The sequence below is a fragment of the Acartia tonsa genome, chromosome 2 (genome assembly GCF_053477335.1).
Source record: "Acartia tonsa isolate MP-2025a chromosome 2, ASM5347733v1, whole genome shotgun sequence".
NCBI classification, from domain to species: Eukaryota; Metazoa; Arthropoda; class Copepoda; order Calanoida; family Acartiidae; genus Acartia; species Acartia tonsa.
In genome coordinates this window covers 28,163,412-28,174,046 of record NC_137261.1, presented here as the reverse complement: position 1 = coordinate 28,174,046, position 10,635 = coordinate 28,163,412, and the positions used below count along the sequence as shown (strand labels likewise).

The 10,635-nt window shown below is 34.2% G+C and overlaps 1 protein-coding gene across 7 annotated transcripts in view; it reads right to left on the bottom strand.

The window, feature by feature from the left end:
• Positions 1-97: 97 nt before the first annotated feature.
• The window catches only part of LOC145308593 (uncharacterized), a 46,695-nt gene continuing 36,157 nt past the window's right edge, over positions 98-10,635 (bottom strand). For 6 of the 7 annotated variants that reach the window (XM_080150280.1, XM_080150281.1, XM_080150279.1 and 3 more), the window contains 10 exons: positions 8,268-8,317; positions 7,896-7,980; positions 7,117-7,165; positions 5,739-5,811; positions 5,495-5,516; positions 2,568-2,631; positions 2,022-2,112; positions 1,653-1,699; positions 1,146-1,209; positions 98-681 (listed from right to left, as the gene is read on the bottom strand). In XM_080150280.1, coding sequence (XP_080006406.1) covers positions 579-681; positions 1,146-1,209; positions 1,653-1,699; positions 2,022-2,112; positions 2,568-2,631; positions 5,495-5,516; positions 5,739-5,811; positions 7,117-7,165; positions 7,896-7,980; positions 8,268-8,317 — 648 coding nt within the window. In that variant the 3' untranslated portion in view covers positions 98-578. The remainder of the gene's footprint in view (positions 682-1,145; positions 1,210-1,652; positions 1,700-2,021; positions 2,113-2,567; positions 2,632-5,494; positions 5,517-5,738; positions 5,812-7,116; positions 7,166-7,895; positions 7,981-8,267; positions 8,318-10,635) is intronic. The other variant, XR_013876430.1, reaches the window with a different exon arrangement.

The following is a 10,635-nucleotide window of genomic DNA, read 5'->3' as shown; positions in this document are numbered from 1 at the left end:
AAATGTTTTTCCTTCAAATCTAGGAAAAATTATAGACACTGGCCAAATTTAAAATATTAAAAAAGCTGATTTGCTATTCATAGATTAATAAAATCAATTAAATACTTTAATATTTTATTGATAAAACTTGCATAAAAGATACATATACAGTAAAATCAGCGGGATATCACAGATACTAAAAGTTAAAATTTAAATACAAAGTATAGATCACTTTTTTTCTTACCTTTTATCGTATATTTTAATTTAAAGTTCTGCATTTGTCCTAAATTGCTGGAAAATTTCAATATATAAGTAATTAAAAAATCAGCATTACATGCGTAGACCGATATCGGTCCGAAAAACATTAAGTTACGCTATTTACAGGGCCAATGCATTTCCCTCATATTTTAGTTTGCAGTCATACAAAGCAGAAGCAGCAGAAGGAATGTTAAACATCATAAGTATTACACAGTCTTGGCTCAGAATTTAAAATTGGCCCAAGTTTTATAATTCTATGAAAAGAATTTCAGTTCAGGGCAAAATAAGACGACAAACAACAATATCAAGCAAAAATATGAATAGCGAATTTTTTCTAATACTTAAACAAGGTTACTAGTATCAAAAACATCATCGTCTAAATCTTCTTTCTCATGATTATTTTCTTTACTGGCAGACTTGGGCTTCACTGACAAGCTCGCTTCTAAATTTCAGGATTTGGGTTATTTTTAGTTGCGTGCATAAATTTTGACAGGAAGAAAGAAAATTTTAATGAAATTGTTCGACACTGCCCACCAATTATAATATTGTCCACAATGAATTTTGACAACAAAGGAGCTATTCGCTTTTAAAATTTAACTAGGAAGGAAAATAGCATAAAACCAAAAATTAACTAGCTTCAGTAGTTATCAAATCTTAAGCTACAGACAAAAAAAGCTTACTACTTTATATAATAGAATAATGTTTTACAGGTATTGGAATTATAAACATTGAAGTTTTACTTAAAGGAACTGACTGCTAGTAACAAAAATAAAAGAATTCCAAAACAAAACTCCATAGGTAAAAAAAATATCTAGGAGAGCCAGACAGACAGACTTGTTGACTAGACGTCATGCACAAGTTTCTCCTTCTTGATTTTTGTCAAAATTAATAACTAAAATCCTGTTCCTTCACGACTTGATGCACTCAAGTTGTCCTGGTCTGTAATAAGTTGTAAAGACTCCTCTAGATTATCTGAATTAAAATAATTAGATCAATGCACTGGATGTCTGTCCAAAATAGAAGAATTTGCTAAATACAGTTTAGGAGGCAAGGTTGACATTGAACAATGAACTTACCTTTATTTAAAAGATTTATTTTTTCTTTTAAACATCAAACCTAATCAGGCACAGAACAGGTCATTTTTTTCGCGTAATTCCTTAAAGTTGGGTGCTTAATTGTAGTGAAATGCTCTTATTAAGTCAAAGTGTTCTAAATTATAACCAAATGCATAGATATAAAATGCCGTTACTCTTTCAACTTTTTGTTTGATTTAGGGAAAAAGACCTACCAAGGATTACTCATACAAAATTTCAGATCAAAAATTTAATTCTAAGTACCATTTATACATTGATTACGAGATGGTTGCATTAACCCCCCCCCCCCTTATATGCCATTTGTATTTATATTTCACTTACTTGTTTCTTTTCTCTTAAAACTTGAGTACGAAGCCATTGAAGCAACCCTGAAAAATAAAGAATTATTAGTTAATTTTTATATTCAACAATAACATGTATGGAAGGAGGAGGGTGAAGGTTAAACTATTTTCCAGGATAAATATTTTAAAACCTGACTTAACTGAAAAATTTTTGACTGCTAGCAAATTGCTTTCTGCTCTTTCGTAGCGAATTGGCTGTGATAATATTCACGACGCTATTGGCCGATATTCTAAGACCCAACTGAAAGTCAGCTCAGGGTCCACGGAGTGAGGACATACAGTTATTAATTCCCTAAACTAAACTATTAAACCATTATGCTTGTCTTTGAGAATGAATACTAAAGTATACCTTGAACTTAAGACAGAAAATCTTCTGCTGAGCACAGCTAGACCAGTAGAGAAAAACCTTATTGGTGTCTCATCCGCTAGTTTGGCACGCTCTAAATCAAGAAAAAACAGTTCAATAATAGTTATTTATCGTATTATTGATCAATATCCCGTTGAATTGGATATTTCAAATGTTCTGACAATATAAGATCACATGGCACAACTTCAAATTTTGCTCTGTGATCATATATTGACAAAGTCTTGGATTTAAAAATCTGTTCGCGTATGTGAAATATTACAAAAATGCCATACGTTTTTTTTGTCGTATTTTAAACGAAAATGTATAAATTTAATTACAGCATAAAAAATCATACAGTAATACATTATCGTTGTAAATGCGATAAAAGCTATGATCTAATACTGAAATTCAAAAGATTAACAACAATAATTGGCACAAAGCTTCAAAAGTCGCATGTTTAATCGTTTAAAATTTTTAAATAAATAATAAATAGAGTGACGTACACGTCCTAATTGTAAAGCCGCTTCACTTCTTAAATGTTTTAGCTACCTGCATCTGAAACTTTTCTTGAAGAAGTACTGTTGCCTCGATAAGCCAAATATTTCTCTTGTTCCTAAAATAAACCCCAAACGCTTTACAATAAAGTACAGAAATAACTATACTGAAGTAAAAAATGTACTTATTTTGAAATAAATATACCTTTTCAGTTATGTAATGAACTTTTTAAAGTTTTTTTCCTTTTCTTGGAAATCAAGGACAGGAAAATACTTAGGTATAGAAAATGTAAATTGAAAAGTTTTTAAATTTTGTTTAAGTTTAACCCTTAACTAATGGGAAGGTTGGAGTTGGCCCCTCCACACGGTACCACCCCCCCCCCCCCCCCCAACCGACAGATTAAGGCCTGGAAGCGGGCCCAACTGTGAAAAGTAAAAAGGGATACAGGAATATAAAGTAAAGTTCCCGAAATCCCAGTATCTAATATAAAAGAATCGCCACGGAAAACTCATGCTAATAAATGGATAAAAGGGGATGGTTATAATGCAACCATCTCGTAATCAATGCGCAAATGGCACTTCCCGAATTTCGTTATAAAACTTGGCATGAGTAATCCTTGGTAGGTCTATTTTCCCTAAATCGAATAAGAAGTTGGAAAAGCAACGGCTGCCGGCTCAGTCGTTTTAGGGCTTTTGTTCGGGCAAAATTTTCGATAATAATACAAATTAATTTTTTAAAAATGATTTGATTTGATGCTTAACAGCTAGAACCAACTAAAAACGGCTGTTAGAAGCTACAAAATGCAAAGAGTATCATTTTAATACCAAATAATGTACAAAAATCATTCAAAAAGTTGCATTACATCCCCCCCCCCCCCCCCTATATCAATCATCTATAAGTAAATGTCGACATTTGAACAGTTAAGACTAAGAAATTGCCAAATTGAGCTTGTATGCTTCTCACTGTATAAGTCTTGTAGAGGATATTGACGCTGATGATTTAGTAAACCAGGAACAAGAAAACAATTATACTCAATACAAATGTTGACAAAGTTTTCAACTAATAATTGGACAAAAAGTAAAACTAATCTAAACTTATATTAATGTAATACGAAAATTCTTTTCATTTATTTATTTCTAGTTGATTTGGTTTTGCAAACTTTTTACATTTACATTTTTTTCTCTTTTTGAAAAGTAAAATTAAGGAAAGAAAAGTTTTTTAAAGATTAATTTAGTTCATATGAGGAAATAATCAAATTTAATTTGATGAAAAAGGTGGGTAAATTGTAGGTAGCTCGTAATCAGATCAGAATATGTAATACGCTTAGAAATCACAGAGGGAGGTGTCATTGAGCTGTTTCTTATGATAGTCCCTCAAAGTTTTATTATAACATTTTCTTATTAGTTGGCTTAAAACTTTGGGGACTTTTTATGAATTTTGATTGGTTAGTTCATCAATTTGTGTGTCCATATGTTTCTACCTTTAATTGTAATCTATACAAGAGGTAATTTTGTGCATTATCATTGGGAATGAATATAAAATTATTGGCCATTGCCTTATCCCTTTAGATCCATGCTAAGAAACGCTCTTGAAATTGTTTATATCTAAAATTAAGATGTAACTTTTCAACTCAATTTTTTTTTCTTTTATTAATACCTGATATTACCCTTACTAGCACCAAATTTTATCTTTAATGTGCCTTTTATGACATATGATATGATGTTTCCGTCGCAAGAAGCTTTTTGAAAAAGAGGATAATTTTTTTTCATGTATTTTCCATAAAGTTGTGTTTTAGCATTTAGTCAAATGTGCGCGCGTATTAAGTCAAACTGTTTTTAATTTTGACCAAATATATACAGGGTGCGCCACATAAATCCGGACTTTTTTTCAACGGCCATAGCGCCTAAACTACTTGACCAATCAGGACGTTTGACCCCACTATAAAAAAACTTAGGTAATGACCATTTTGCCCATGAAAATCTTTGGACGATGGAGGACGTGTACGCCGAGCTGGCCGCGCATATGTTCAACAAGGCAGATTCGAATTGCGCAGATAAATTACCGTGGATTTATGACTTGGGCCTACTAAATCTGACCTCAGCCCATCTGTAGGTAAGATGGACTAATGAAACTTGCTGGAGATACTATCAGATACCTAGTGAAAACACTAAAAAAGACTAGAGCTCTCTATCCCAGCTGACTTGGCTGTAGTACTCCGACAAAGTGGATCGTGGTAGATTTTAAGATGTCAAAAACGTCAAAAATCTTGAAAATTTCTCGGTTCTTGACTTCAAGGGCCCATATGGAACCTTGAAACTCGTTTTAGACTATGTATTGCGCTGATAACCCTATCTTAATCTTTGTGCCATTTTTAAAAAGGTATAAAACGTTGTTCTAGCTTAACTGTGGCCCAAATGAGAGCCCCCGTGTCAAAGGGTAGCTTTAAAGATGGGTTAATTTGGATCCTGCTGTTACTCACTCTTCAAGGAGAAATGGCCTCCCAGCAGCCCCGATGTTAATTCAATGGACTTTTGGGCCTGGAGCGCCATTAAAGCATGAACCAATAGACGCGCCCATACCAAAACGACCTCTCTCATTGCTCCTATCATGGAGAACTTCGCCTGCTTAAACATGGACATGGTGACCAGGGTCGGTGGGCGGTTCAGGGGGCGGGTATAGGCGGTGATTGAGGTTGGCGGCGATTTTATTTAATAATCTAATAGTCATATACCTAAGTTGCTTACCAGTTTTTAAAATTCAATAAAATCTTTAAAATTGACGATTTTATGTTTATTTGTTTAAAAATAAGAAAAAGTCCGGATTTATGTGGTGCACCCTGTATATATATGAAATTGTCAAAATTATGAACAATTTGACTTAATAAGCGCATTTGACTAAACGCTAACACAGAACTTTAAAGAATATACTTTATGTGGTATTTTTTGCGTCTTTAGAATTATGAGATACTTAATGAAACATACCTTTTTCTTGCCTGTTACTCCTAAAAAAGTTTCCATTAAAAAACATTAATAGTGTGAAAAGTTGTAAAAATGTAGCTTTTTAATAAATGATCATATCCTATTATATAAACTAGTACGGTTTTTAGTAGCGAAGCTACTCTATAATTCCAAATGTCCGTCCGTCCGTCTGTCGTTTACCTATATATTAAAGTAGAAGAATTAGCTAACTCTCCCCTCAGGGCAGAAAAATTTTAATGGGTTTCCTGGATAAACTGTTGATATTGGTGACAAATCTATAGATCCAGAAACTTTTCTTCCGTCAGTTGTGCGCCTGTCTCCTGCAATATATATATACTAGCGGTTTCGCCCCTAGCCTCTAGGAGTTTTGCCAAAGAGGTTTAATTTTTCGTATTTTAGATTTAAAAGATTATTTTTTGTTGGGGGGGAGGGGAGTGTCCCATCCCCCAAGAAAATAGTTATAAACCTTCCCGGGACCTATGAGAAGCTACCCTGTAAAGGAGAACCCGATCGATTCAGCAGTTAGCAAGATCCTTCGGTACAAACAAACAGATAGACAGACAGACAGACATCGTTCTACTTTGTATTATAGATTGTGTATGTGTAGAGCCTTTGTTTCTTAGTCAGAAAGTATGAAGACACCTTTTTTGTATAACCACTAGGCAGGGGCTTCCAAGCTTTTTATTTTGGGGGGGGTAAAAATTTTTAAAGGGGGGGGTAATTCGTTTTTTTTTGGGGGGGGGGTAAAATGGCGCGCGAAGCGCGCCGCAAATTTTTTTTAACCCCCCCAAAATTTTTACCCCGGGGGTAAAATTTGTATGGGGGGGGGTAATTACCCCCCCCTGAAATCTGTTGGCAGGGGTAAATTTAGTTTACCCCCCCCCAAAATTTACCCCCGGGGTAAAATTTTTTGGGGGGGGTAATTTAAATTTTATTAAATATATAGTATTAAAAATGCGCGCGAAGCTTGCAAAATTTTTTTTTATTAGAGATTTTTTATTTTGGGGGGGTATTTACCCCCCCAAACACCCCCTCCTAAATGGTTGGGGGTGCCTACGGCACACCCAGGGTAGGGGTAAATTTTAAATGGGGGGGGGGTAATCGCCCCATTACCCCCCCCCCCCCTTGGACGCCTATGCCACTAGGGCTATCAAGTACATTATGACTCGACTTGTCCCGATGTTTCATTGAAGCTACTCTTTATTACCTCACCCTCGCCGAGTATGGCAGGTGTCCAAAATTAAGTCACCGTCATAAATGACAATCTCAGCTTAGGGGCTTGGGATAAGGGATGTAATCAGCGTTGCAGAGCCGTTTGATTTTGGTGCGGCTCCGGCTCTGCATATTTTTTGCCAATTCTATTTTTGACTTTTAAAGGTTATAAAAGTTCAATTTTTGATAAAAATGGACTTGAACATCTTAAAAGGGGCATTTACACACGACACAACAGATTTATCAAATTATAATTAATAAAAAATCTCTTTTTTTAGCTAACCCGGAGCCGTTTTTGAATAAAAATAACGGCTCCGGCAAAATATGGCGGCTCCGGCTCCACAACGCTGGATGTATAAGTACAGATATTATAAAGAGCCCAATGTCCCCTCCCTCCCTGACTAAAAACACACCTGAATTTAACAGTTCCAAGTAAACAGGAGTCTCTTTGGCTCGGATCGGCTAAAAATAATAAAAGTGTTAAATTTGAACACGAGGCATAGGAATGCTACAAACGATTTACTTTAAATAAAATCAGAATTTTCAAACAGGTAGTTCTGTAGGTGAGTGGTTCGAGGGCCTTTTAAATTCAAGTCATCCTGTGATTTCCCTCAAAGTGCTAATCGAACAAGCAATGAACCCCCTGTCACATTTTTGAAATAATTAAGAGTGGGGGGAGGGCCAGTTTTTTCTTCTATGCCAAACCCCCGCAGGTTGCCCTAACTTTGCTACCAAAAATAACATAACCTGACCTAAAGTAAAAAACAACAAACGTATCAATATGCTTGAACGTGGTGCTCGAGCTGGTCTGAAAGAATATACAAAACTACCTACTCATCCTACTCCATAACTACTAGGTCCGAACACTGACATTTCTAATATTATGTTTGTATCTCATTCCCTTACATGAAACCAATATAATCAAAACAACGGTCCTAGGACAAACACAGGAGTCCCAAACTTTGGAGTGGAAACTTAACCTAACCTATTTTAAACTATCTTATAGGTTTTAAATGCTTAACCCCTGCGGTGGGCTTATTTGTATATTCATATCTTAACCTAACCTAACCTGTAAAGAAATACTTGATTAACTTAATATTTTAACACTCCTGTGTTGTCCACTCTGACGTTTGGGACTTCTGCGTTTGTCCTGAAACCAAAAAACACCAGACGAAACAATATAAGAATTTACCTGTAGAGACTGATAGATCCTGCTAGAGTTACTGAGTTGCTGAAGAGACACGTCCAGATTATTATTCACTTCCCCACCAGTTATACTAAAATAAATTTTAAAAAACTTTAACAAGGAAACATTTTGGGGAACAAGATTAGTTTTTTTATGAAAACTGATGCCTTTAAGAAATAAAATAATAAGAATATTGTCTTTTTAAGCATGAACGACAGACAGACGGACAAAATAATGTATAGAGTATATGCACATATTATTTAATAGGAATCTTCACTAAAAATTTCAGCTGTCTATCTTCAATAGCAGCCGAGAATCAAATTTCGCCCATAGCATTATGGATGGACTGATGGACAGACATAAGTGAACACTTTTTACCTGTAAACTTGTTCAGGATAATTTTCCTCTGGAATTTCAGGCAAGGGTCTGTAATATCTTACTTTCTTTATATTTTTATAAAAGGGAAATTCGACTTTAAATCAAACTAGTACAAATAGTTATATATAATCAGGTTCTCTTATTTGTTGGCTTAAAATCTGGGTATTTTTGATAAATCTTTTATGGCTGGTTTTAATCAATAATATGTATATTAAACAGAAGGAGTAATATCATCATTGTTAATGTAATAAATATCAATTTATCTTCCATCGTCTTACCCATTGAGCTATCTTGATTTTAGTCAGAATTTAGCATCGATTTAGAATCAAAGGGTTATTTAAAAGTTTATTATTTTCTACTGACATCTGGCTCTGGGTGTCTGTACTAAAATGTTATTTAAGTGTATTACTGACAGTACACGCAAGATCAAATGTAAATAGAACACAATACGGATAAAAATAAACAGTAAACGATGTAAGCTTATGAAAGAAACAATGAAAGATAGTGTCTGTAAACATGTAAGGTCTATATAGGTGCGTGTTCGTGCGGGAGAATGCACAGAGAGCTATATCTACATGGGGGTGAGGGGACATTGGACTGTTTATTACACTCGTTCCCAAAGTTTTATAATAACGTTTTGGCTTTATTTGTTGGCTTACCAACATAGGAGATTTTAATTGAATTTTGATCATCAAGTTGGTTCATCAAGATGCGTGTCCATACGTTTTAACCATGATTTTGTCTTTGTGTATCATCATTGGGGATGTACATCAATTTATCTGTCATCATCTTATCCCTTTTAGAACCCTGCTAAATAATACACGACAATTTTAATTATTCTATCATCTCTAGGAGTATGCAACTTAGAAAAACAGACAGACTGACACACAGAAGTTATTTAGCACATTAAATCTGCACATAATACAAGCAAAGTAGAATGAATATTCTCTTTCTCTGCCAAGAATTTGTTTATTAAGAAAGTTAAATGAAAACCTCTTAGAAAATACTTCCATAATACATCAGCTTGCTAGAATTTCATACAGGGGTCAGGGCAAATATTTATAAAAAGAAAAATGGTTCTTAAAAATGGATGTATAATATACAAGGATATTATGACAGGGGAATTCATTTATTGGTCAATTAGTTCATTAACAGTATAAGAGGAGAGGATTGGGTAAAGGGGGAATCGTTGTTTTAGCCTGCTGTGAGTTTAACTTTATTAGAGAACAAGTAAATCTTTGTAAGATCCGTGTAATAATATATCCAATAAAATTCTAGAAATGTAGGTATTTAAATTATTATTAGACCCTATAAATAAGTGCTCGCCATTTATATACAACATTATAAGTTTATGAATAGAAAACTATTAGTTATAATAGTTATTTATCGCATCTTATTATGAACATTGTTATATTCGTAGAAAACTGGTTATAAAACGATGCCATACATAATTGTTCAGATAGATGGCTGAGAACCGGTTCTAATGCATCGGATATTAATCGGTTTCAAAAAGTTACTTAAAAAGATGTTTTAAGTTTGCTATACCCTGTTCTTTGTTACTTTCTTATCCCACTTCAATACAAAAAATTAGGGTTGCCATTCAAATAATGAGGGAAAAATTTTTTTTTTTTTGCGAAATCTTATCCCCACCCAACTAGACTATATGTGGTGTATTCTGCAAAAACTTTTAAACAACAAAACTTTTCTTCTTCTTAAAATCTGAATCATAAAGAAAAAACAGGCTAAAGTTAAATTATGTACTTTTAGCTAGGTTTTTTTTCTTTAAAGGCAAACGTTTCTGATTCTTTACTTTTAAAGGATAATGATAACGTTGGTGTTATAAAAATTTCATTTTGGCATTCGAATACAGCTAAAAACTTTGAAACATTAAAGTGTAATTTTCAAGAACTAATTTACAATTTTCCCTTTATCTAATTGCATAATAATTTCAAAGTATTCATTACCTGAAGATTTTAAAATCCTTACTTTTCAATGCTTAGAAATTTAGGGTATAATCCCTTTCGTGACAACGCCTCTTAAGGGGCGTTTCGTCGTATTTTCACAGTAGCTTTTGATAGGTCAATTTAGGTTAGATTAGGTGATTGCTCTGCAGGGTTAGTCAAATGGCCCACCAGAGTTAGAGCCCCCCCGCAGGGGCTAGAGATAGGAGAGAAGCTAAAGTGAAAATTCGACGAAACCCCCCCTTAAGAGGATTTGCCACGAAAGGAACTATACTCGAAATTTCTTTTATACATGCTCTGAGCTGCGCTTCTTATGTACATCAAAGCCTTGTGCTTGTGATTGTGGGGTTGGAACAGTGATAGAATTTAGGGTTGACAGAAAAGCTATAACTATGGCGAGAACCCAG